A 27,976-nucleotide genomic window follows, 5' to 3' on the forward strand; every position below is an offset into this window, starting at 1 on the left:
AGAAATTTTCGGAATTTTTGCCTCCTAAACCGGATCGTAAATATTCCCATACAAACTCTTAAATTTGCGCCGTGACCGCTATTACGCAATATGATCACCACAACTCACAGCTTGAGCTTGGACCGCCTGTGCTAAAGCCTGCCGCACACTTGAGAAAAGAGCTAAGAAAACTACCCCGCGAGGTGATTAGCTTGGCTGTTTCATCACGTATGCGGCTGAGTTTTCGTATTAAAGCTTTTCGCCTCGCGAGGCCATGAAGAAAATATCTGTTGTTTTTTTGTATTTGAGTTTAGCCTTGCGAGGCGAAACTCTCAGGAAAACTCAACTGCACACTTGAGGAAACAGCGGAGCTGTTTATCTCTTGTGACCTCGCGATGCCATGCAAGGCAGTTTGCTCAGCTCTTTCAATTTACAATAGTCTCAGCCGTTGTTTTTTATTATTTCTTTTTTAGCTCGTCCTCCATCTACTCCCTGGAATATTCGTGCTTTCAACACCAGCGAGACGAGTTTAGTTGTAGATTGGAGAAACTTTCCAGGACGCTTGCAAGCCAATTTCTTTATTTTGTCCGGGAATCAGACAAGACCTGTAAACTATTACGACTACAACAAAAGAATCTTTCGAACAGTGGACTCATCACTGACGTCAGCGAGTCTGACCAACTTGCCAGTATTCAGTAAGCACGTGATAATTGTTTATTTAGTAGATTTCTACGGTGAGGTCTACAAGAGTAAGCAAATTTCTGTCGAAACAGACGAAGGAGGTAAGTTTTGTGTTTTTGATTTCTGTCGTAACGTAACAGTTGTAGGATCTAATTATATGTTTCATTTAAAACAAATAGGCCATTTTCATGATGGCGTCATTTTACTCTGAACTACCAGAATTCAATTCGTTTTCCTTTTCAAACGCAAATTTTGTAATCCCAGTGGAGAGCAAAGAACAATAGCTCTAATTAGCACGAGAAAAGTAAAACCAGAAGGATTCTGGTCGTTGTAGTAAAATGACACCATAGTGAAAATGTCCTATTAAAGTCGACTTTTTTCCTGGTGAAAATGATTGCATTTTTATGCTATCTACACCAGTCTTTCACTCCAAGAGTTTTAGGCTATGGCAATGACAATGACGGGCAATCTTTCTTTATTTAAAAGGGGAATATTCCATCTTAAAATAAATCTATCTGTTAAAAAAATTGTTTTCAATGGTAACACCAATTTAAATGACCTACCACATCAAATTGTTCCCATAAAGGTTTGTGAAAAAGGCAACTAGTTTGATTTTTTTTTTTTTTTTTTTTTTTGCAAAAATAATTTAAATTTTATGGACGTTCGGAGTTGGCGTGGACAGGATCTGACACTCAACCCCCCCTCCTCCCCCCTCCCCCTACACACATTCGGTGTAGGGTGTAGGTATAGTTAGATTGAACGAAGAAAAGTTAACAGATTTAAAGAGTCGTATTCGAGGACATTTCTTTACATTTATCAGCAAAGAACAAGCCGCTGGAAGCAGCTCGCTTCCTGTTGGAAAAGCCATTGATTTTCCTTTAGATAGCTTGAGTAGTAAGCCAGGAAATAAAATGAAACACCACTGTTGCTACCCTGCCGGTACGCCTGTGAGAGGATATCATTACGAAAACTACGTATAAAGTTATACCAACCATATATTAATATTGGATTAATTTTCTCCAAAGTGCCTAGAAGGGGTCCTTATTTGTACGACTGGTTTACTAACGTATATGAGCTCACTATCAGTTTTCGGCTGAGTCCTATTAGTCCAAACGATGCACAAGGCAGATTACTGGGTTATACAGTTACATACATTGCAATGGATCAACTTAACTATAATAATAGCAGGACGATGGTGGTTAGTCCAAATACAACGAGAATAACCTTGAGAAACCTCAAAGGGGGATCAACATACACTATAGCCACAGCTGGATTTACAAGGAAAGGACGTGGAACGTACAGGATCTTTTCAGCGACATGTAAGTGTAGATGTTACTTTATCGAAAGTGTAGTACCGTGCTCCATTAACTTAGCTATTAGGTCAACCGGCAGCTGGTTATATGGTGAGTTCGTAATATACCCGTGGAGGGTGACTCAATTAATGCAGATATATATGAAACATATATTTGAGCTGCTGGCTTGTGGAAGATTAAATAGAAGAATTAGATTCTCGCACTTATTTAAGCAATTTAAGCATGCTGCTGGGAAAATAATTTTTTTGATAGTTTAATTGGTAGAGCACTGCCCGACATCGCAGAAGGTTCGAATCCCGTTCAAACCCGAATTTTCATTCAGGCTTTCACTTCGCAACTGCTTTTAAAAGTAAGGTAAATAACTGCGGGGGTCCTTTCTTTCTATTTATATGTCATAAAAAGTTAAAAGACCAGCGCCTTACCCGGACTGCACCAAGGATCGACTTTCGCCATGAACTACGAACTGGGTCTAATAACTGTAATGGCTGAAAAAATTAATTTTTCATAGTAATTGATTCCATCGATGGATAGATGAGTGGATAGGTGGATGAACTGATGGATCGATGAAAGAAAGGATGGATAAGTGGGTAAGGATTAGTTGGACGTGTGAACACTGCGCAGGAATTGTAGTCCGGATCTCCGAATTCAATTGATGTCCCAACCTCTCAAACTCCTCGGCCACCGTTGTACATAGCCATCTGGGTCTGCCTCCACCCTGTTGGAATTTTTTTTCCTTTTATTTTTTTTTTTTTTTTGATTTTTTGCATTTATTTCGCAAACAAATATAGCTTTTACATTTACATGGTTTAATTGGTCAATTCATGTAATGCTTGACTTTATTTAATGCGGTCAGTATTGATACATTTTGTTTTCCCGTTTGTTTTATAGTGTGTGGTGGTTACCTTGACGACGAAAACGGTTTCTTCTCCAGTGTTAACTATCCGAATAGTCCTCCTACGGCTGGTTATGGCAGAGGTGATGACACACGCTGCTATTGGATTATTAATCCTCAATTCAACACGTCAATGATATGGCTGACATTTGTGGACGTTTCACTCGGTATAAGAAACCATGACGGGTCTTGCAGGTAAATATGTAATACTGAAAAAAATCGTTAATTAAATTTAAAGACAAATTTATCTTCCTAACACTTTTATACGCCTTTAAGTAATCTAAACACTTACTCGGATTGAAACTAATCCAATACTACAACGCTATACTTTAATACCATGCTTCAAACAGTCAGCGGGGCCAGCTTCAAGGGGGGAAGGGGGGGGGGGGGGTGAGAGGGAGTTGGGAGGAATAATAAACGAGGGAACGAGGTTTCATCAGAGAGCTCTCTGTACGATACGATACGATACGATACACGGTAATTCCATCAACTACAAATTAATTATTATCAACTATCTATCTATCTAGCTGCAATAATAACGAGAAGAAATTTAAAACACCAAGTGCTGTCTTACTTAAAATTAATTTATTTCAAACTGTGGCGATTCAATTATGTCTTAAAATCATTCGAGAAAGTTGCTTGCCGTAACTATTTTTGGTGATCAAGCCCATAACCCTTAAAATTACCAAATCTCACCGAAATGCCTTTCGCGTAAAAGAAACAAAAAAGTGCATCCTTTCGTATACTTTAAAACAAGACTATTCCTTACGTTATAGAAAATTATTGAGACTTCCTGTTCAGTTTTCCTACAATTGTTATAACTGTATTTAGGTTTTACGCTTTCGGTTCACAGGTGTTTCTGCTAACTTGTTAAATTTTTGCTTCCATTTTGGTTAGCACGAGGCTGAACATCTTGAGCGAAGCCTTTCTGTATGGCCAACTATATACGCTCAATGTATGGTCCCGAGGGAAACAGTTAGTTTTCTTTTCGAGGGAAAACAAAACTAACTAGTTTCCTGAAGGGCCATACATTAGTACTTTGTTATATAATTAAGACTTTCCCTCAAAAATCCCTATAAAACAAACAAACAAACAACTGAGAGGGCAATGTTCAACTGAACTGAATTGTATCCCGGTCGGGATATATTTGTATTTGATCAAGGGCACGTGACCAAGGATCAACCAATGACAGCACTCGTTTTGTTTAGAGAAAGTCTAGGTATATAAGAATATAGTTTACTTAATATCCCCCAAACTCTTCCTTGAGGCTGCTGAATTGAGATAATTTGAGATATTTAGCCTTGCTTTCTGCTTTAGCCTTTTGTTAGGTAAGGTAAGGTAAAGTCGCACTAGAATCTAATTAAGTGGCCCACGTGGTCGGAGCTTAGCCCGGTTTCTGTAGCATGAAGCAACTAGGAGTATTGCTACTCCTCCTGGATGGGATGCTAGTCCATCGCTTGGTTACCCCCAGCAGTATGTCGCCGGCACCCATATTTAAACCTGGGTGACGAGAGACAATGTGGAACAAAGTTTCTTGTCTGAGGAAACAACACAGCAATGAAGAGACCAACCTGGCCTCGAACCACCGATCCTTCGACCGTCCGATCGAAAGTCCGACGCGCATACCACTACGCTACCGCGCCTCCACTTAGCCTTTTGTTAAGAGTGCCTTAATCATGTTAATAAGGAATGCTATTCTAATTTATGTCTGTCTTTTCTTTGATTTTAGTGGAGGCGTTCGTATTTTTATCCCCCCTGCTAAAGAAAAGATAAGTGAGGATCTCTTGGAAATTTGTGGAAAAATAACAAACCAGACTTTTCTGATTGAAGGAGGTGACCTGAATCTTATTGCAGATGGTTTTGAATACTTCAGATACCATCCCATTCTTAATCGTTCAAGAATCTTGGCACATTACAGATCAGAATTTGAAAATATAACCACTATAACAGGTAGGACATGGTGTTTTCAAGCAAGGAAATAGAATAATGCACAAGGAGTTACACACACTGCATTAAGATGGAAAAAAAGTTTTACAAAAATTGCTTGGACATTAAAGAGTCAAGCGTCTAACCACAGACATCCTAAGCTCGCATCACAAGAGAGCGAGTGATTTCAAAGAATGCTTAAAACGGTGAAGTAATCCCCAAACGATAGAATGCAAGTTGATATTTAGCATTATTTAACGTTCGAATTCAAATAGACAATAATTTATTCCTTACAGAGAGTCTTATAACGCGCTTAAATTTTCAACGGCCGCCTTTAACCTAATACGGCTTGCTCTCAAAGGTCATCGACCCACCGGCAATTAATTAATTAGAACACGCTCCGACGCTGGCTTGGGTTTCCTGTGGTCTTACGTGAATAGTCAAAATAAAATTCGATATATACCGCTACACCACCACGAACAGGTCAATCACGTGACAGGACAGCATGCACAAGGCCGTTTTGTCCAATCATAATGACCTTCTCGCAAGACGTAATATATTTCAATATCAATCTTTAAATCAGTTTGGTAAAACGGTAAAATTGGTTAAATTTCTGGTTAAATTTAACTATCTTGTCTTTTCACCAGGGAGGGAGTTACATACGTGGACAGGGGTACGATTCAACGTAAGCGATTCATCAATCCACTTAAGGTGGACGAAACCTCCAAGTGGTTTTTTAGGCGTGTCATCAGTTAAAAAATACTTAATACTGTACAACAGCAATCCAGCCAACCCGGTAAGACCGGTATACAGTGCGCTTTGGTTGCCAGGAGATAAAACCCACGTCACGATTTCAGGACTACTGCCTTTCACCAACTACAGCTTAATTGTAGTTGCCATCTTAACTGACGAAAGCAAGCGTGGAAATACTGGTTGGAGTCAGGAACAAACAGAAGAAGGAGGTAAAACCACTGATCTTTCATGATGTTTGTTTTTTTTCTATGAAGTAAGGATAATTAAACGGCTAGAAACAAGAGATAAGAGCACCGTAGACTTGCCATAAGTCGACTTCTTCTGGCGCCCAAAGTGTGTTAATTAGCTATGCAGTGGCGAGACAGGCCCCTGACTAGACTCCACATTAACGGACTTGCACAAAGTATATTAAAGTCGAGGCTACGGCAAAAAGAGAATGAAACAAATTAAAGAAAACAATTGAAGAAAGAGGGCCACAAAGAAAGAAGTAAGTCGGCATAAAACGAAAACAATTCTATTTGTTAAAATTTTCAAATGGTAACTTTTCTATCTGAATTGTTTCCCTATACATTATGATAACGTTCCTTTCTTTGAAATATCGCTCGAAAACCTGGTCACTGTTGCAAATATATATTTCTCATCCAAGTATTTTGCGAGTTTGTTCTTAGATACATTACTATAGAAAGCTGCTTAATATGTTTTTTTCCTAGTACCAACAAGAAGCTCTTATATATGGTACTATCACGTCATTGATTACAGTACAGTATTTATCAAGTGGCAAAGGATTTCACAGCGCGATGTCCGAGGCATACTGCGAGGATATCGAATTCATATCTCAATCGCTTACTACTACTACTACCACTGGGGCTACGTAAGAAATATAACTGTAGGTCCTGAAATACAGGAAATGAGGATTTCTGGACTACGATCAAGCACCACTTATAGAATGTGGGTTAAGCCCTTCACATCTAAAGGAGAAGCAGCCCAAAGTTATGACAGTTGGATTACGACAAGTAAGTCATCTGTTATGACACATGTACAGGAACGTTACAAGCACCATATAGCTGTCTTTTTAGACGGCTGTATAGTGTAGCGTAGTGTAGTGTAGTGTAGTGTAGTGTAGTGTAGTGTAGTGTAGTGTAGTGTAGTGTAGTGTAGTGTAGTGTAGTGTAGTGTAGTGTAGTGTAATGTAGTGTAGTGTAGTGTAGTGTAGTGTAGTGTAGTGTAGTGTAGTGCAGTGTAGTGTAGTGTAGTGCACTGCAGTGCAGTGTAGTGTAGTGTAGTGTAGTGCAGTGCAGTGTAGTGCAGCTGTGTAGTGTATACAGTAGAAGAAAGATAGTCACAAAGAAAGAAGTAAGTCGGTATAAACACAGGCTAACCAAGCGCACTATTAGTAATCACGGACGTGACTCTTGCTGATAAGCGGTGTTGTGTTACAAGTATTTCGAAATATTCGATCTATAAGGGTTTGTATGGGAACTCAACGGTTTTGCTTCGAAAATTCATAAAAGTGTATATTTTGCAAATAAAATCAACTTACCCTTTTCCCTTGTGTATTACTTGGCGTTTGCTGGCTCCTCAGGTCGATCTGGTGCGATTTCAGCGAGTTATCGTCATTTTAGTTTTCACTGCCGATACTGTCCACTATAAAAGAAGGGAAGGCTGGAGACCTCTGAGCGAACCCTCGCCACGCGAAAGCCAATAAATTCTAAACAATTCAGCTTCAGCTCCCAGAATTGCCACCAGTGAGGCCGCAGGTTAAAGGTCTACCCGTGAGATTCGTGCTAGCGTCCAAATTCCCTTTCACGGGCTCTAAAAGGGCTCCGTTTTGGAGCGATTCTGACTATCTTCGCTTCGCCATTATGCGCGCTCCCAACGGCTGTCCTACGAAATTCGAACACTCAAGCTTAGCAACCGCGTCACAGAGACAAAATGGCATTCACCCGAGGGGAGGGTCGTTACTTCTGCCCTCGTGCAAATTGACACCGTCGGGGAGCCGGTGCGTGTAATTCGAACGGAGACCACACGCGTGACCTGTCACTTGAAAGTTAACTTGAAACCGCAAAAGGTTTTATTCCTCTGTCACGGATTTACGCAACTCGTGATCTGTCACTTGAAACATTTTAAAAATGGACTTCTCGGTTTTTAATTTTTAATTTATTGAAAGATACAAATCGCTGTGAAATTTTACATTTAGATCAGAAGAGAAGTCTTTTTTTTTTTAATAAAAATGCTTGAAGGAAAATTTTTTATTCAGCTTGTTTACCGGCCTGTGGGGGAAATTCCCAGCAGGGTCCCTTGTAAGCCGAAATGCTAATTGTGTTGTCACTTAGTGCACGTGGAGGAAAAGTTTACCTGGCACGCGGTCTTCGCACCGTCGGAAGCAAGAAATCGATTTGCGTATCAAAGAAATTCTTTACGACAGGAAAGGAGTAAATCAATCTACGTTTATCTTTTATCGGATTTATCAGTGAATGTTTCAAAGGTTGTCGCTTTCCGATGAACGCGAATTTGACCGAAGAACAGGAGGAAATTTTTCAGTTTGCCAGGAATGGACATAATATATTGATTACAGGTCAAGCGGGAACCGGCAAATCATGGGTGGTTAACTGCATCAGAGACGATTGCAAGCAGCGTGGCAGGAAAGTGGCTTTAATTTGCTCGAGTGGTGTCGCCTGCCAGGTTTATGAACGTGGTGTGGCTTCAACTGTTCACTCGTACTATGGTCTTGGCGCAGCGGACATGCCATCAGATATGCTTATAGCTCGCGCTATTAGTGATGTTCGAGTCGTTGAGAAGTTGCAGAGTGTTGACGTTATTATCTGGGATGAGGCAAGTATGTCTAGTGCACGAATGCTGGAGCTCGCAAATGCCGCACATCACGCAACTTCTGAAGGATGTAATTTTCCGTTCGCTGGTACACAAATGATCGTAGTTGGCGAGTTCCTGCAATTGCGGCCAGTGCCAAATATTTTTGATGCCGGTGAACTGATGTTTCTTTCTAATGTCTTTAAACATGCAATACCGCACCGATTCCAGCTTACCAAATTGTTGCGACAGTCGGAAGGCAACAGCAGTTTTTTAAAGGCGTTGGCAGATGTTCGCTATGGGCAATGTACGAGTGAATCGGCTCAGTTTCTCGCTACTTTATCCAGAAGGCTCGATGCCAAGCTCGAAGAGATAGCAGTGCATATCTTCTTCAAGAAAAATGCGGTCCTCTTATTCAATCGTGCCCGCTTGGATCTTCTGGATGGCGATTTCATCCGCTTTGATGCTGTGTGCGAAGGGAAGGGTGAAAAGATGTAAATCAATGCAATACATAGCATTAAAGCAGTAATTGGGTGTGATCTTTGCCCAGGCGAGACTATTCATTTGATGCGACTGTTTAGTCAGAAGGGGTCTTGCTAATAAAAATTACTGTCGATCAAGGGAAACCAATGTTATACTTACTTAGGGTGCCACCTGTAGCCACGCTTGCTTGCTGTATTTATGATACGTTGTTGTTGATCCCAGAGGCAAGCCATTTCTTCGGGAACGTTTTCCTTGGAAAGTCCTTGGAACATGCTAGTAAGGTCATCATTATCCCCACTTTCAATCTCAATGGACTCATCATTGAACTTGTCCTTCCAATACTTCTCCCTCTTTTCAGCATTGAGCCGTCGTTTTCGCTCATGGTGGAGCTGAAGAACAACCTCCTCCTTACTCAGATACCGTTTATTGCATTTGGTATGGATGCCTTCTCGTTTTTGCCTGCGTTTAACTTTACTTTGGTGTAGCTTTAACAAGTGACGACACTCCGGGCACTTTGAATCTGGAGGGGAGAACACTTTACACTTTAAAGAGTAAGCCTTTGATTCTTCTTCGGCTGTGGTTCCTTGTTCCAAATCTCTGAAGGTTCCGTTGACGTGTGGGACAAAAACCTGGAGGGACTCTCCAACGAGGAGTGAAATTCCAGAGCAAAAGGACGACTTCTCGACATAATTTATAACAATGCCCACTCGTTCTTTTATTGGCAGAGATTGAATACCAGCAACATCACTTATGTCCCTTTCGCATCCATGCGCTCTAATTGTGATAATGGCATTGGGAGAATTTTCTGGCCTTGTGACAACAATCTCTGTTGACGCTCTAACCTTATTAAACTCCCACTTTTCCATACGCACAAAACATATGCAATGTTGGTTGTTTTGCACCATCTTCCATTCCTGGGGAATAACTAGGTCGCATAGTTCATCCATTAGAGTGTTGGTGATTTCAACTAAAGGACTAATGCGGGATGATGGCTTTTTCTGCATATTTAAGTATACAGTTTGTTGATAATTACGTGGCCCTCTCCTCGCTTTTGTGACATTGCCATCCCAGGCATCTTGAACAATCAGACCCAAAGAAGAATGACCTAATGGTGGACAATTTACATTTTCCTTGTGACTGTCAGCGTGGTCGATGATGTCTTGACAAACGGTAAAGGAACCTTCATGATATTCATAATAAGTCATAATCCTAGGAAAAGGAGTATCACGGTTACCGTCATGACCAACATTGTCTGAAATGATTTGAATTTCTCAATTTAAATTTTTCCTTGAATAAATAGACTTACCATATTTTCCAGTCTGTTGAATAGCCAAGAGATTTCCGTTTTTTCTTTGGAGGGTAATCCTCGTTGCGGCTAGCCGACTTTGACAACATCGTTATCGGATAGGATTTTGAAATAACTCGAAAATCCCGCAATTTGTAAGGCCAAAATAACTATAGCTCTTAAAAGAACTGTTGTATAAAATATCTTGATAAAACAAAACAACTAGAGGAATTGATTATCTGCGAGAGATAATTTGAACAGTGTCTGAACCGTTGAAACCGTTAACGAGTTGCGTAAATCCGTGACAGAGGAATAAAACCTTTTGCGGTTTCAAGTTAACTTTCAAGTGACAGGTCACGCGTGTGGTCTCCGTTCGAATTACACGCACCGGCTCCCCGACGGTGTCAATTTGCACGAGGGCAGAAGTAACGACCCTCCCCTCGGGTGAATGCCATTTTGTCTCTGTGACGCGGTTGCTAAGCTTGAGTGTTCGAATTTCGTAGGACAGCCGTTGGGAGCGCGCATAATGGCGAAGCGAAGATAGTCAGAATCGCTCCAAAACGGAGCCCTTTTAGAGCCCGTGAAAGGGAATTTGGACGCTAGCACGAATCTCACGGGTAGACCTTTAACCTGCGGCCTCACTGGTGGCAACTCTGGGAGCTGAAGCTGAATTGTTTAGAATTTATTGGCTTTCGCGTGGCGAGGGTTCGCTCAGAGGTCTCCAGCCTTCCCTTCTTTTATAGTGGACAGTATCGGCAGTGAAAACTAAAATGACGATAACTCGCTGAAATCGCACCAGATCGACCTGAGGAGCCAGCAAACGCCAAGTAATACACAAGGGAAAAGGGTAAGTTGATTTTATTTGCAAAATATACACTTTTATGAATTTTCGAAGCAAAACCGTTGAGTTCCCATACAAACCCTTATAGATCGAATATTTCGAAATACTTGTAACACAACACCGCTTATCAGCAAGAGTCACGTCCGTGATTACTAATAGTGCGCTTGGTTAGCCTGTGGTATAAAACGAAAACAAATCTATTTGTTACAATTTTTATGTGGTAATTTTTCTATCTGAATTATTTTCATAGATGTAACATATATAGACATGGACATAGACACAATAAAGACATAACAGGGTTACGCTGCTCTTACCACGAAAATATTGCGACATATAAGTTTCGGGCGAAAAACTTGGGCTTGCTTTTTCACCTGTTTTAATAAAAATTTCAGACTTAAGACAATGGTACGATGCAAAGCATTAATTGTATTAAATCTATTCAACACAGTTCAGTCTAGACCGCTCAATCTCAAAAAAAAAAAAAAAACAATGCCAACGACTTTTTTTGTTTCGAAAACAGCACAAAACAAATGGCAAACTGCATAAAAATTAATATTTTGCAAGGCTGCGCGTTTCATCTTAAATGTCGTTACGAACAAGACGATAATTTGATGTTTTAAAGATGTTAAACAAGCATCAAACGGTTTGCTTGCTACAAAACGCCTAAAATTGCAGTAATATCCACAATTAAATATTTATAGGAAATGTTAGGATAGTAAAATATGGAAAAAATCTTGAACTTAACTTTTTATTTGGTCCGAAATTTTTTTTGTCCGAAAGCTGTTTTGGAGTAAACCATGGTATTCTACAAAGGAAATATTGGACTTTCAATTTTTTTGCTTCAATGTGGATTTTCATTTACTTAAGTAGCTTATCCACTCCAAACTGAGATTTCATTTAGAACAGGAAATGTGCCATTGGGTTAGAACGGGAGCTGCATAAGATATTTTACTAGAAATACGTGACTCGCAAAACCTCGAAAGCTGGGGCTGGGTGGAAAGCCCTCTTTACTCGTATTGTAGCATCAAATGAGGAGATTAAAAGGTTTCTGACTGATAGCAACTATTTTTATGAGCATGGTCTTTTCGAGGTTCCACAGGCTAGTTTGCAGTTGAAAATCTATTTCTGACGCAACGAAATGAACAACGTGCGTGAAGCGCTGTCGTGTTCGATAAATTTATTTCCCACGGAAAATTATTTTACTGCGGCCACAAAACATGTTATTTCTTCAATGTAATCTTTCCCGAAAAAAGATTTCTGGAAGACAGGGAAAATATTCTGGAGAGATAGTTCTGTATCCAGTGAATATTGATGAACATTGCAGTTGAAATTTGACCCGGCACGCAAGCTTTCCCGATGTATGCAAATTTTGCTCCAGACGACGCCAGACAGTCTGACGTCATTCATACTTTGTTTTTCACTGCTGCTAGGCAACAGTGCGGACACCTTCAACGAAATATATAAATATATTTTTCGCTCGATTCGCGCGGCTTAGCTCCGCTCGCGCCGGCTCGGCCCGACAAATTTATTAACCTCGCTTCGCGAGGAAAAAGCATTTATTTCGATCGTCTCTTAAACAAGAAGTTAACCTATAAAAGGGCAAGCCCCTCCTTTATCTCACACCTTTGGGGGCGTAAGATGCAAATTTAGACGCTTCTCAGTCGTGACAAGTTGTTGACTCAAGCGTCCTAGCTCTGAAAAATATGCCTCAAAATTTTATAATATTAGATATCAAGTTCTAATTTGTTTAACAAAAGTTATTCTGAAAACGAAGCCAATTTTAAGCAGACGAAAAGGGCACATGCAGTTTGTCACTTGTTTGCTCTCTGATGGTTGATTGACAACTTAAGAGGAGAATGGCCTGGCCAGGCCCCTTTCATATCGGGACTTCCTCAATTTCAAAGGCAAAATTAAATTACAGCGTAAGAAATTCTTTAAATTTAGAAGTGCTAAGACCAAGAACTGAAATTGGCAGGTGTTCTTTTAAACACAGAGCCGCCTTAGCATGGATGGAATCTTCTTCCGCATCATATGAAGGAATGTGGAAACTTTTAAAGATCGTTCAAGATTGGGCTGAAGACAAACAAGCATCTTCTGAATAGCATAAATTTTGCTAGAGGTTCCTGCTGTGTTTCAATGAAAACCATGACTTTCTATACTTTTAGATACGAAATTAATATTTTTGTTTGTACTTAAATAATTTGATTTATTGAGAAGATGTTTTTCTCTGTTTTCCTAATTTTAATCTGTATATTTAAATGTGATTAATTAGCTGTAGTTAGGCAGGTCCACATCAGGACTTCGGTCTTGCCGATCACTTTAACCTGCATTGTTAAATAAAGATGTATGTATGTATGTATGTTCCTGTTTAACAAGATAACTCGGTGTTAATCGTTACCCGTCACGTATTTTTATGTGAAAATATCCATGACTTCCAACACATTTTTGTCTTAAGCACCGGTCATGTGAAATCCTACAAACAATTCAAATCAAACAAACAACTCTCAAGCGAAGATTGATAATTTCCCTGGCATTCAACAGCAGCTCACATTGTCCCTCGGTAACGTGATCTCTGAGGCAGGCTCAATATTATTGGATGTTCTTTTTCTCCTGTTGTTTCTTTCTATTATGAATTTTTAGTTTTCTGAAAGTTAAATTAATTTTGTCATAACTTCAAGGACAAAAAATCAACAAACTGGTCCCTGACAAGCTTGAATTCCTGTTGTCTCCACACCTACGCGAGGGAAAAATCATTCTCCCTCCTGCCCTTACAATTTTTTTTTGTAGGTGTTTTAGTATATGGTGACAACACTTACTAATAAAAGCGTCAATTTTTATTACGCACTCAATAAACTTTTTATTCTTTCTTTGCAGAATGTGGCGCAGCCATACGCAACAGTTCAGGCGTAATCCAAAGCCGCGGATTTCCTTACAGAATCGAGTATTCGGATTGCACTTGGGATATTTCCCCTGAGGGTGGAAACAAAACCGTTCTTCTCACCTTTCAACGCTTTAATCTTCCACTTTCCTACGAATGCGGGTATGCTGCTCTTTAGCTCTTGCATGCAAAAATGTGGCAATCGTAGGTCACACATTGTTGAGGGTCAGTTTGTCAACGAATGTCATTTGTGTGTATCGTACGATTGCCACATGAAATGTAACAAAAAAAAAAAAAAAAATGCGAGGACATACTTACCGAACAGTAAAAGAACCAGCCAAATTAATGGCCCACCCGTCGAATACGGTGCCGCATTATTGGGGTAGGCGTAACATTCGGGTAGCCATTGCTTTCAGATAGCGTAACATGATATGATTAAAAAAAACGGGAGAACGCCTGGTGCAATGAGGAAATGATGATCTACTAGGTGAGAAAACTGTGGAATTCACAGAGTACCTTCACTATTTACTTTTACTGTGGTCTTAGAGTGGAGTAACAAGTCTTTCAAACGTTCTGGTTATTTCATGTAATATTTATGAAAATACACTGCTAAAAAAGAAGACGATTGTTTGAATTTGCGGTAAATTAATCTGAGACTTTTTCAAATCACAGCCCAATAGGCCATTTCCGAGTTGCTGCGAACCTCATTGTAAAGGAAGCGAGGTTTGAGTGCAAAGTTTCTATAATGAAAATTAGTTTCAATTCCAATGCATACAAAATTCTACGGTTTGAAGACGTAAACCAATTCAGTCCCCAGAAAGGAGACAAAAATTATCTGAGGCCTTTGGGCCAAATAGGTTTATTTAACAGTTTCTTTCTTATGCCTCATTACAAAACAGCATATTTTAGGAGATAGAGATAGACAAGTTAAGGTCAAGGTCAAATCAGGTCAAGGCATCAGGGCTGGAAATAAATATGCTTTTCATTTTCTCTTTGAATTCGCCTCTTGACCATACTCCTTTATTTTATATGTCACTACATTAAACTATTGTTTTTGAGATGGAGAATAACAAATTGCTTAAGTAAGGATTATTGAGGGTAATTTTGCGGGATTTTTTCCCCGTCAACATTAAAGCAATTATTATTGTTATTACTATTATAAATGGCAGTAAAAACTTCTGGATGCCTAGATATCCTAAACAATGATTGGGCGGCCATTATTATTATTATTATTATTATTATTATTATTATTATTATTATTATTATTATTATTATTATTGTTATTTACAAGTTAAAAGTAGAAAAAAAACTATTAAAACCTATTTACAATTCATTTCGATTAAAAGACTATTTTCAAGCACAATTTTTTTAAAGAAAAAACAAATGTCATTATAAAAGTAATAATAATAATAATAAAAATAATAATAATAATACTGCTAATAATAATAATAATAATAATAATAATAATAATAATAATAATAATAATAATAATAATAATAATAATAATAACATATTCCCAGCTATTTACAAGTTAAAAGTTCCAATTCCAAAATATCCAATTTACATAAAATCAACGGACACACACTTGGCCAGGGTTAAGGCGTCAGTCATCGATGAAATCCCCTTGTGGAATTTTGTGGAAAGGTTCCTGGAGTCTCTTACGCATGTGTGCACCGACCTTAAAATCTGAAAAGAAAGCAATGTTTTAATCCAAGTGATTTTAATCTGATAAAGTTCCTCATTCTTCTTCATCGTCTTCTTCTTCTTCTTCTTCTTCTTCTTCTTCTTCTTAAATCTCGTTTAAATAAACGGTTCAAGATACGCTTTATTCTCTTAAATCTTCTGAAATTGTTACGGTGATACAGATGATGCTCTTTGGTATAAACATGTTTAGCCCTTCTTAATGTTCGCTTGCAGTAAGGGCTCACATTAACCTGAGTTGCGCCAGAAAAATATTCGCCCGCAAACATTAACTCTGTTGTTTATACTACTCTCGTCTGTAACCCCACCCACAGTCTCCATAGCCTCCTCCCTCAAAGGAAGAGTTGTAAATATGCACTGAGACGCAAAAGTGATTTCACTCTCCCCCTATGTAAGACCGAGCGTTTGAAGAACAGTTTTATTTTTAGCCATGTCTATAAGATGTAGATATTTTCTCTTTTCCTCTTTGTTATTATATTTTTAGCCATGTTTTTAAGATGTAAATAATTTTCTTATTTTCTCTTTTTTATTATCAGAACTTGTAAATATCCCGTAATTCAGCCTATGGCTGCAATGGTGTTTTATAATAAAGTATCTATCTAGCTATACAATTATTTCAATTAACGTTGTCGGATCAAAGCATAAAGCTGTAAGACAAGACGTTAATATTCTGTGGATTTTTTTATGCATAAGTTAATCAAAATCAGCTATGCCTCGTCCGTCCAGTGAAGATATACGATGGCGAGCCATTTGGATGAAAGAAATCTTAGGATATCAAGTGCATGAGGTGGCAGCCTCTTTGAAGATGTCTTTAAGCTTCAAGATTTGATCCGACAACGTTAATTGAAGTAGCTGTATATAAAATTGTCTTTTAAAAAACTTATCTCTTACTATCAAATTTTGTTAACGTCAAATTGCATTTTTTCCATTTCAGAAGCTTCTACGTTTCTGTAAGAGATGCTAGCGGTACCATACCGGAACGTCACTGTGGTGAAAAAGGTCCGTTTAGCATATTAGCACCCAAGCTACGCATCGAATATCTATCCACTCGATATTCAAGTGGCTGGCCAGGATTTCAAGCTTCTTACGTTGTTCTGAATGAATCGATCGTAGACGGTAAGGCTAAGCAATTTGTATATTGGCCGAAAACCATTCCTAGGAATTGGATGACACAGCGTGCTTAAGGGACACATCGATGACGAGATTAAGTACTCTAGAAAGGAAATTCTCCAAAACCCATTAAAGTACCTACGCACGAAAATAGTAAATAGTAAACTTATGCGTATCTGAAAAGTCATTCTAAGTGAAGAATAATGGCGCTTTCGTTTGTGAATCATATTCCATGGTTCCAGGATATTCTGTTTTGTTCAAAAACTGATACAGTCACAAATGGCTTCAGTACAAACTGTAAATCACGAAATCAAGAATATGTCGGGAAATATTGGCTTGGCACCAGCAATGTACCTCAGGTAAGACACTGAATGACGCGTCCTTTGCTGTTGCCATGGCTACAATTTTGCTTTCGGGACTTTTTTATGTTCGATTGACGTTCTCACTTTTGTCTTAATCAGACGTCATTTACTCACAATGAGCTGGTGGTGAGACGTAGGGCAAAATGGGCACTTTGCGTGTTTTTTCTCGTATACTGGTAAAACAATGGAGATATTTGCAATATTTCCTGATTTATTCTTGATTTTGTACTGAAACTAATTGTGACGTCAACAGTTTTTGAAAAAAAATTGAATGATTCTGGAACGAGGAAAGGTATTTTAGAAACGAAAACGCCATTATGAGTCAATTTGAAATGCCTTTCAAATAATCATACGTTTTTTACTTCATACGTACTTTAATTATTCATGGTGATAAAGCAGAGGAAATCGCCACCGTAAATGAGGTTTATAAATGTGATCTTAATAATCACAAAATTTGGTGAAAATTTTCTTTTAATAAGTAATTGTCTATATGGCTGTATCCAGTTGTCAAACCAACAAAAGCACTTTCAAAGCATTGCCTGCATTCTTAATTCTTATAACAATCGTGAAGGCGAGTCACTCAGGTGAACCTTGAACAGCGAACAGAACTGCAGAATCTCGGTGCAATTTTTCTCTGAACCAAAATATTAACCACAAAGCAGCCAGACATTACATAGTAACAGATTCAAATGGCCCTTACCCCAAGATATATGGACTTTCAAATAAGTCTGTTTGTGGAGTCAGGTGTCACGTGAATCCACCGTTAATGCAGTCACATGATTGTCAACCAAGAGAAACTTTTGAAATTGAGGCTCCTCGCCACTACGAATTTCCGAATTTCTTGTTAGTTTGTGTACTAGCTTTCAATTGGTAAGGCACTGATATCTGATAAATCACCATGCGATTAATCTCTTTTATGGTTAAATTCCTTTCAGCTCATCAAGTGGACAGCTGGAACATCAGCATCTCCGACATAAATTCGTCAAGCATAAAGGTCGTGTGGACACACTATGTTCCTGATCCCTCATACCTTCTCTACTTGTATGCTGTCATATGTACTCCGATAGGTTACGAAGCTGGTCCGATCGTTGTAACAGCCAATAACACTAATCAGACAGACTTACAAGTGCGTCAGCTGAGAGCTCTCACCGAATACAATGTTCAAGTCTTGGCTGTAACGATGCATAATGGAAGTGGAGCATTAAGTTTCAGAGGAAGTCTGAAACGCACCATTAGAACCCCAGAAGGAGGTAAATAACATAAGGCTATAGTATGTTATTTTTTTCCTCTTAACTTTGGAAAAGCCCAAAAGGATTAATTAGCACAGTAATGTGAACTTATCAATTGTTAACCGAATAATGACAACTACACGTTTGACGTTACAACACAAGTAAAGTTAATGCAGTCGAACCTCCCCTTGCGACCACCTCTCTTGAGGGAGCACTTGGAACCTCTCGTAAGCGACCACCTCTCGTAGGCGACTACGACCACTTAAAGAGATGACAGTTTGGAATTTTCTTTTGTTATTAACGTCACCGCAAGCGACCGCTTGTCACATACGCGACAAAATTCCTCATATCTATTCCCTGTCAGGAGTTAGACAATTTTGCCTTTGTAAAATTATCAAATGTACATTCTTGGGTAGTTCAGGGAACATGAATGTCACAATCGGAGGCACAAGGTGTCCCGCGATATACTTCCCCCATTTGCCTCATTGAGTTAAATTATCACAGGCAAACCATCAATTCTTTGGCAATATAATTTTGGAAAGTTAAAAAAAAAATTTGTAGCTACTATGGTACTATGCTACCACTAAAGAGTTCAAAATTTAGACCCCTTGTGGTCTGACCTCTCGTAAGCGACCACCTATGCTTGACAATTTGGGTGGTCGCTAACGGGAGGTTTCACTAAACATTTGAAATTAAAAATAGGGAGCCTGTCCCTGTCGCAAAAAGTATTTTAAGATGAGTGGAAGTTTTCTGAATTCTTTCCCTGCATTCTAAAGGCCTTTGTTGCGGTCCTTCTGTGTTGCATGTCCTTAACAGACTGCTTGCCAAGGCGAGTGATTCGATAAATATCACTTGAGAAAAGCCTTCATGCACAACGCAGAAAATGGTTGCAGAAATGGTTACTTTCTTAAGATGTCTTATAGAATCTGGCACTGTGACAACTCAATTGTCTACATCGCCTGTAGTTTGAGACAACTGCATCAAATTTCCGTGTATACACAACACAATTTCTGTTCGTGTCAGTGATGTCCTGACATGGATAGACCGGCGAGTGTCCATAAAGCCTATTAACGCTTATGTTTTTGTTTTGTTCTGTAGTTCCAAGCAAACCGCCTGGTAATGTGACCGTGCTAAGTGCCCACGAAAGCGCCATAACCGTAACTTGGTCCCCCATCAGAAATGAAAGTGTAAACGGAATGTTACTAGGTTACAAAGTTTACCATCGAAGCATCTTGGATGACGGAAGTTATTCTACAATAACAGTTGGACCAACGGCCTTGAAAACCATAATCAGTGATAATCTTAAATACACTGATATTTACGAAATCAAAGTTGCTGGGTTTACTCGTGTTGGTGTCGGGGTGATGAGTCAATCTTATGCAATTCGACCAGGTAAAGTAAAACGCTTAATATAGCTGTATCTCAACAACTTTACTTTTTCTCAATATATATGGGATCTCTTTTAGAGTATACTTCAAATTTTCAGACTGAATTACACGTTATAATGCATTTGCGTCGTTTTGCCAAGTTTGTTACTTTGCAGCACATATTTATTTAACATCGTTTTATTGTTTTATGATTTTTTTTTTTTTACATTGATGATGTCTTTAGTAAGTTAAAGAAAAATAGGAAATTCCAAGTAGAAATCTGGGTAGGCGATCGTTATGAGAAATAAGGACATTCAAGATCCACTAAAGCGTTATACCAACATAGGAATTCCTTATCTTGTAGAACAATGTGAAGACCACACACTACAGAGTTTATTCACAACTAGGCTGGCTTGCAATGCAAATAGCGAAGAGCTGATCGCGGCAACCCAGACTGTACACAAAATATTTATTTATTTATTTATTTATTTATTTAAGATTACATACAACAGTAACAATGATAATGTGTGACGAGGAAAACTAGACAATAACGAAGTGTAACAAGGAAGACTAAGTCTAACTAAACTTCGGTCGGAATTCTAATCTTTCATTTCATTAATTATGGTATCTATCTCAACATAGGAGTCTTCTTGTTCTAGTATTTCAGTTAGTTTTGTCCTCATGTTTTTTTTAGAAGAGTTTTTGGATAGGTTTGGATATGGTAACCCAGTTTGTTGTTTTTTCTCGTCCCTGCTCCGAAGGTTTTTCTCCGGATACTCCGGTTTTCCTCTCTCCATAAAAACCAACATTTCCAAATTCCAATTCGACCTGGAAACAGTGGAGAGAAGAGCCACTCCTTGGATTCCACTGAAATTCCTATTTATTCCAGATTTTAACGCCAAAACGCGAAAAGGCCTTAGTTTGAACGTTAAGTACGGATTGTTGAGTAAAATACTGTTCATATGTTGATGAGCGTATGCTGTAAGAATGATAATTTTAGATAATAAATTCAAGATTTTAATCGGTGCAGAATTAGTGTTAATGTCGTGCATCAAAAAATGCTTTCTCTGTGTCTTGAGGCAACGAAAGTATCGACCGTGGAGGGTGGCTGGGGTCACTTTATTTGATGTCGGCGTTTAACATTTCTAGTTAATAACCTCTTTGGGTTTAATTGATGAGAAGTAATGTATCAAACATGAGGAAGAGTGTTTCCTCCGATTTCCAAACACCGAGAAGTAGGTTGGAAAAACAAAGCGCAACCGGGTTTTTTTTAACCGACTTCGAGGTGTTTGGAAATATGAGGAAACACACTTTCAAGTGTTTGATATAGCTTCTCAAACTATTGATAATTCTTGGTGAAATTCGAAGCAAAAGTTCACAAAATTTTATGATAATTAAGATCACATTTCCAAACCTCCTCCACGGTAGTGATTTCCTTTGTTTTGGCTTGATGAATTATTAATGAGTTTGAGAAAGTTAACGATAGCAAGTTGCTTTTATTGCATACACCTTGAACCTACATATGATTTTTTTTTTCTTTCTTTAGTCGAGTGATTTTAACATGAGTCCCTGGCTCGGGAGACTGGGCGACCACTTCCCACGTTTCAACGTTAAATATAGTTATACCTTATACCTAATACCTAACTTGCATTATTCTCAAATGTACTTTAACCGACATTTCTAGGCTGTAGAGGCATTTTTGACAGAAGGATGGGAGTAATAACAAGCCCTGGCTTTCCACAGAACTATCCAAATAGATTAAATTGTTCCTGGTTGATAAGGCCTAATTTATTCAAGTACCGACTTGCCCTCGCTTTTGAGACTTTCCGTACAGAGGACGTACAAGGAGGGCCAAACTGCACGTAAGTTTGGTCAAAATATATGAATGCATGAAAAATGACAATACACCATGACGTAGGAGAGAGGTGGTCTAACTGTTTGTAGTGATCTCTTGATTGAGTGTCTCAAATTCGAACCCTGGAAAAAAAAAGTTAGTTTTGGTTGTCTGCTTCAAAGAAAGTTATGTCTATCGGCTATGTGACAGTTCTAACTTCAACTGCATTGTTTTTAGGAATTTAAGAAGTGATTATATTCAGTTTGGAAGTCTGTTTGACGTCTTTAAGTCTACTCCATATTGCGGAAATCGGCCACCGTTTGCTTTAATTACCGAGGTCAACAACTTCGCCGGGATGCTTTTTCGATCAGATGGCGGGTTTCAGGAACAAGGATTTAACGCCAGTTATTTTGCTGTAGGCACGACACCAAAGATCTGTAAGTAACCACTAGATTATTATAGAAAAAAGCAAATTGCCAAGTTTTGCAGGAAGTGTTGTAGTGAGTTCAAAAGAGAGAAACAAAAAACAACAAGTGGGTGTGCGGCACTCTAGGACCTAGGTTGTCAATCATTCACTAGCACGGTGGTTGATGTCATTACATCTATAACCCATATGTTTCTTGTTTGTTTTTTTTATTGCATCTTTCGCCTAAAGGGTCAAATTTTTATATTTATATTTAAAGGGAGGGGTTCACGGTTCTGCTGATGTCCATGAATCAAAACACTTTATTCGCCTTTGCTCGCTATGACCCAAGCCTTTTTAATTTAATTCGTCGTTTACTAACCATTCGGAAGGGAATAGGTGACTCGGTGGTAATTTTTTCATATGATTGGGTTGTTGCGCATGCGAATAACTTTAAACACATCAACCGTGGAATAAATCCTACGGGTCAACACTAAATTCAATATCGACAGTATGAGTACAATCCATTAGCATTTTCTGTGAATTTTGGTCGTCAGTCATTTTGCTAGGACTGCTTAAAGAATGTGATTTCTGAAGTACATTTGAGTGGGATTTTTAAGGCCATAAAGTTGATAAGAAAGAGAAAAGAGCATTTAGATTCATGCACATGCGTTGAAATGTGAACCCCTCCCATTAAGACCCCTCCCAATTAAGTTTCAGTGACTTTTTTGACGGAAAACATCAGTGGTGAGCAATGAAAACAAAAGAGTATTTCTTCATTAGGCGTATCAGTCTGATAGCTTCCTTTTAAATATTTGACTTTCTGAAAACTAGAATATGATATTTTTCCACAAATTTAATAAATTTTATTTTATTTATATATTTTTGCTGGTGTAAGTTGTATTGTCTGCCGTATCGTCCATCTTTGCACGTACCAAATGAAAAGCAAAAGGAACATCATTACATTGAAACTGCTAACAGGAAAGATGTCTCAATTTTGTATATACCAGCTGTCAATATTCCTCGTGGAGCTATCAAGGGTGATGAGGTCACTTTAACATTGCTCCCTGCTGCTGTTGCTGGAGGAATTAAGGAATACGTTGTGTTTTACAAGTCGAGAAATGTAAAGCGTGTATGGGAGTTCAAGAGGACTAAACAAACACATATCACACTAAGTCCACTGCAGGCGCTAACTTATTACACGGTAGTGGTAATTGGATATACGCCAAATGGAGAAACGTATGGAAGTCAAGACCTACACTTTAAAACCTCGAACGGTATGTAAATAAATAAATTACTTTGTTTCGGTCATAGAGTACCTTCAACCTCCTTCAACAACTCTCCACTTTAACAAATTAATTAACAGAGTTTTAGTTTAAGCTTGAACGTTTCGGCTGTGATCATTATATCCCTTTTTAATTTCAACTCAACTAGGCACACAAGATAAGCTTCTTTGACCTTTCAATTTATGGGACAACTTCCCTGAAGCCCATGTCTGGACCTCAGACATACAATCTGAGATATACAACAAAAATGATAACGGTTACGATCAAAGATACACAGATTTGAAAATTTGAAAATGGAGAACAATGCACTCTTATAAGCGTGACAATAACAGTTAATAACGGATACTATCTGAGATGTACAAAAACAAAAACGGTTACAATCTAAGATATGCCAAAAATAACGGATACAATCTTATTAAGACATACACTTGAGATATGAAAGTTCTAATAAGCGTGGCAGTATGTGGTTGTTCAGATCAAGTGATGACGGTATTCAAGAGGAATTTCTTAGAGAAATTACCAAGAAATAAAGAATACGAATACTAGCTGTGATTTTTTTTTTTAATCATGAGACCTAAATAAAAAAAAAAATGGGCATTTTCCCATGTTATTTTGTTGGCATGGTAAATGACCTATACTAGAAGAAGAGTCCATTTAACTGCATGCCATGATAATGATTCAGTAAGTTAGTGGGATTAAACTAAATCTCTGGTACGAAACTCCTCAACGTCTTGCATACTTAACTTGAATATATAAAGTAATAATAGAATAATTGTCTAAATAATGGCTGATTTAAGTTCTACTGTCAACCCAGTACATTTTTTATTATTATTATTTTAAATTCAAAAATCATATTTATCGTTTCAACTTTCTTTCAACAACAGATACAAAACCGACTACTGCACCAGTGATCACGCCGACAAAAGGTTTGCAAGGGAAAACATGCATATTTAAGGAGGCTCGCAGTAGCTTTTCTGGACTTAAGGTGGAAGATTTGAAATTGCAATCTCCTGTACAAGTTATCTTTAAATCGGAGACACCCATGAAGCTCAATATACATTTAGAATGTTTTGCTATAAGGAAAGACCTTTTAATATAAAAAGAGAAAGTGTCAAGTTTTATTTTGCCAGAGTTATTGGTGAAAATGCGGGAATAAACAAAATCACCCCGTAAAAATTGATTCATTATTTACTTGAAAACGCTCTTACAGATTTTCTTTCTAATTTCACCTCTAAATTGAGTGGTTTAAAGTCTCGTCATAAAGTGTCTGACTATATTTTTTAGAAAATCGACAATGTTTAAAATGAGAGGCTATGCCCACTTCCGTTGCTTTGGTAATAGCTGTTGCTTGGAAACCGATGAGAAAATTAACTTTGATCATATATTGAAATAATGATGTAGTATGAAGGAGATCGAAATCTATTTTGTATGCGAGATTGCAATTTTAAAACTGCCACCCTAAGTCCAGAAAAACTGCTGCGAGCCTCCTTAAGGTTCTCCACAGAGAAGTCAAATTGTTATCGACGACTATTTTCAATCGACAACTTAATTAAATTGACAGCTATTAGTGCTCAGAAATGCGCTTCCACGCATAAGAAGTTTAGTTGCTGGTAACCCATATGTTTTGGCGTAGCCTGGAAAAATGCTTGTAATGAGCATGTGTACATCGTGCACATCGTGCATTACGTGCATCGCCCACTGCACGGAATGTATTATTGACCATTTGATTAGTCGATGGGCTTATGAAATATAAATGAGTTTTTGAAAGCTATCCATTGGTAGTAGGAGCTAAACCTTGCTATTATAGGTAATGTAAGTACACGGCATCAATCTTAACAGACTTACAACATCACGACAGTTGATTTCATACACTGTTAAAAACATCAAACTAGGAAGCTTCAAAAGAAGGAAAGAACGCGAAAGAAAATGTTTTATAGAGGAGGATGAATTAACATTTTAGGGGAAAGAGTTGAAGAAGATACTAAAGTTTAGGCCATCAATGCAACGAACTGTTTCGCGCGTAAATTAAACCATGGATATTCTATAGGACAACACAGTTGACATCAGACAACTGGGACGTTTTAAAATATGATTTGGGCGTTGTATAACACAATTTTTAGGTTATGTCCAGAGCAGAGCAAAGTGAAAACTGTGAAAACTAAAGATCAGCCGTTGAGAAATTATCAGCTAAGTTATAGACTGCACTGATAGTACGTATACCTGTAGTATACCTTTACAGGTATTATTAACAGTGCTATTAAGGCTATGTTTACGGTGCTATACGTATCGCACAGATTTTTGTGCTGTCACAAATTTCAGAAATCCATGCTGCCTCAGATGTGAAAGGAAAACGCCATAAAAAGCCTAGACAGGATAGGACACGTTTAGTGTAGGAACTGATTCGTATAACACTGTGTATGGTGTTCACATTATTTTAATTTTCCATTAGTAAAATGGTGGCGTGCGGAAAATTTGAACGCAGAAGTGGACGATAACCATATCCATGTTTAAAACATCAAAATACAATCCTCCAGTACTTAAACTAAGCAATGAAATTTAGACTCTATTTCTAACAATTTAACTTAAGAGCGCAGGTCTTCTTTGACGGTAAAGATCTTACAATCATGAGTGAACTATCAAACTGCCACTGTTTTTTCTTTCTTTCTTTTTTTTTTTTTTTTTTAACCCAGAACCGATTTCCTTGATGTACCCTTATGGAGATGCTGCTGGAGATTCTTCTATTCCGTACAACATCAATAACAAGGGAAAATGTCTTAAAATATCTATTCCTGACGCAGGAATGTTATTCTTTGGCAAAAGGCACAGGAAACTTTACGTAAGCATTCTGACGGTTAAATGGCATATAATTACTGACCTTTATTCGTTCGCCATCGTTGTATGTTCTTTAACCTTATCTAGAAATTTTTCTTTTTCATTTTTGGACCAGAGGGATGCGGATCCCCCCCACCCCCTCCATAATTTCGCAACTATAGAAGCTATGACGATGAGGCTTGGAGGATAGATATTACGCACAGAGAGGTTTTCTTTGAGATCCGCAACGGAAGTGATGACGGCCACAAAAGTCGGCCATCTTGGATCCTCAATCTTGATTTTTGCGATTTCCCAAAAAATCAGTAAAACGCCGAAGTTAGGTGAAAAGTAACCAAAACCAATAAAGAGCACTAATATGATCTAACATAAAAAGTTAAAGTAAAAAAAAAATATTTTTCTTCATTTTACAAAGGCATGTTCCATGTTCTAAAAAAAAAAGCTCCTGCCTGTCAAAATTTGGCTGCCATGGTAACACTAAACTCAATAGCCAAAAGAACCAGTAAGGCGTTTAAACGTGTGTGTACGTAAGGCCGGTATTATCGAGGGCTTGGTAGGCGCATGGGATCATGAATTATTTAAATTGTAATATAGGATTTAATTACATCAGAGCTATTAATTGCAGTTAAGACTGCGATAACTACAGTTAGCTATTTTGGTAATGTGACCCGGCGATGATTTCGAGCAAGGAAACTAACTAAAGTTAGGCACAAGCAGGCCGCAACGGTGAAACGTAAGTGAGAAATCGAAGAGCCGAGCGGAATGTGTTTTCTGACGTTTGGTTTAAATTAGCCATTTAATTTTATTCAAAGGAACATGCTTCATTTTTTTCGATTCACAACGAAGCTGTTACGATGCCCGATATGAATTCCGCCGGATTCTTCTCCGTAGGTTCTTTTCAATGGAAAGCGATTACAATGATTCATGACGAATTCTCGTGATTTTTTTTCTAACTGTAATTCATATATCGATATCCTAATTTTCGTTTGCCAGCAAGTTAGTGCACTTGCGTTTCTCGAACGATGATATAAACAAAGGAAAAAAGTCATTGCTTTCTTTGATCCCGCTATGATTTCATTTTAGGGATCAGCCACTTTTTTACTACCACTAATTTTTGCCTATACATATAGTAAAGGTTGACGCCATATAATTGACTGTGCTTAGACGTGCGTTTGACCACAACCATAGTTTTTATTTACTCATTCCTTCATTCCTTCATTCATTCATTCATTCATTCATTCATTCATTCATTCATTCATTCATTCATTCATTCATTCATTCATTCATTCATTCATTCATTCATTCATTCATTCGTTTATTTATTTATTTATTTATTTATTTATTTATTTATTATTTTTTGAAAAATCCTGCAGATATGCTGCAATGGAGCAATCCAGTTTGAAAGTGAACGTATTAACCGCTGGCCATACAAATTTGGCCAAAGATACTGGCTGAGATACGATGCAATGTTGGCCCCATACTGGAGCAATGTAGATTGCCATAGTTCGTTTATCAATGGACTTTCGAAGGTGTTTTATCATGTGTACTCGGACTCCCAGGCAGGTTCAAACGTAACGTTGAGTGAAGCGTCAGCTGATGTCAAGAAGCTTCACAACAGGCCGTTTGCAAAGAATTTCAATGCATCTTGGGTACTTGTTGTCACGTGGGAGAAACTACGTCCAAGGGAATTTCAATATAATGTAGCTTCACAAAATTTGGTAAGATATGTCTAATATTTGCACATTTGTTTTATTATGTATATACATACTACTGTGTGATTCGATTTTTTTTTTATCAACGACGAGTATGGACAAGCGGATTGAAACCAAAAAACAAATCAGAAAACTCCACCGTATGAACACATACGAATGAGAAATTTTGCAAACTTTAGACGAAGCTGTCAGTTTCTAAAATTAGCGTTTCTCTTTAATCTTAAAGGGGCACTGACACAGAAAATTTTCGGTTTGTGCTTTGGTCAAAAATGATTAAAATATATTTGACAAGGTACCTTTTCGC

The 27,976-nt window shown here is 38.1% G+C and overlaps 2 protein-coding genes across 4 annotated transcripts in view; one reads left to right on the top strand and one right to left on the bottom strand.

Moving 5' to 3' along the window:
• The window catches only part of LOC146454473 (uncharacterized), a 50,709-nt gene that overhangs the window by 8,123 nt on the left and 14,610 nt on the right, over nucleotides 1-27,976 (top strand). For 2 of the 3 annotated variants that reach the window (XM_085095226.1, XM_085095228.1), the window contains exons 10-25: nucleotides 453-761; nucleotides 1,686-1,979; nucleotides 2,862-3,060; nucleotides 4,595-4,815; nucleotides 5,439-5,753; nucleotides 6,255-6,557; nucleotides 13,836-14,001; nucleotides 16,475-16,656; nucleotides 17,948-18,262; nucleotides 19,340-19,633; nucleotides 21,293-21,470; nucleotides 21,680-21,879; nucleotides 22,856-23,122; nucleotides 24,016-24,057; nucleotides 25,822-25,967; nucleotides 27,334-27,678. In XM_085095226.1, the coding sequence (XP_084951352.1) occupies nucleotides 453-761; nucleotides 1,686-1,979; nucleotides 2,862-3,060; nucleotides 4,595-4,815; nucleotides 5,439-5,753; nucleotides 6,255-6,557; nucleotides 13,836-14,001; nucleotides 16,475-16,656; nucleotides 17,948-18,262; nucleotides 19,340-19,633; nucleotides 21,293-21,470; nucleotides 21,680-21,879; nucleotides 22,856-23,122; nucleotides 24,016-24,057; nucleotides 25,822-25,967; nucleotides 27,334-27,678 (3,776 nt within the window). The remainder of the gene's footprint in view (nucleotides 1-452; nucleotides 762-1,685; nucleotides 1,980-2,861; nucleotides 3,061-4,594; nucleotides 4,816-5,438; nucleotides 5,754-6,254; nucleotides 6,558-13,835; nucleotides 14,002-16,474; nucleotides 16,657-17,947; nucleotides 18,263-19,339; nucleotides 19,634-21,292; nucleotides 21,471-21,679; nucleotides 21,880-22,855; nucleotides 23,123-24,015; nucleotides 24,058-25,821; nucleotides 25,968-27,333; nucleotides 27,679-27,976) is intronic. The other variant, XM_085095227.1, reaches the window with a different exon arrangement.
• On the bottom strand, nucleotides 8,991-11,144 carry LOC146454474 (uncharacterized). The gene is made up of 2 exons (XM_085095334.1): nucleotides 10,142-11,144; nucleotides 8,991-10,044 (listed from the first exon to the last, which is right to left on the bottom strand). The coding sequence occupies exons 1-2, from the start codon at nucleotides 10,228-10,230 to the stop codon at nucleotides 8,991-8,993; spliced, it is 1,143 nt and encodes a 380-aa protein (XP_084951460.1). The 5' UTR covers nucleotides 10,231-11,144.

Source organism: Pavona decussata, unplaced genomic scaffold (assembly GCF_977016875.1).
Source record: "Pavona decussata unplaced genomic scaffold, jaPavDecu1.1 SCAFFOLD_300, whole genome shotgun sequence".
NCBI lineage: Eukaryota > Metazoa > Cnidaria > Anthozoa > Scleractinia > Agariciidae > Pavona > Pavona decussata.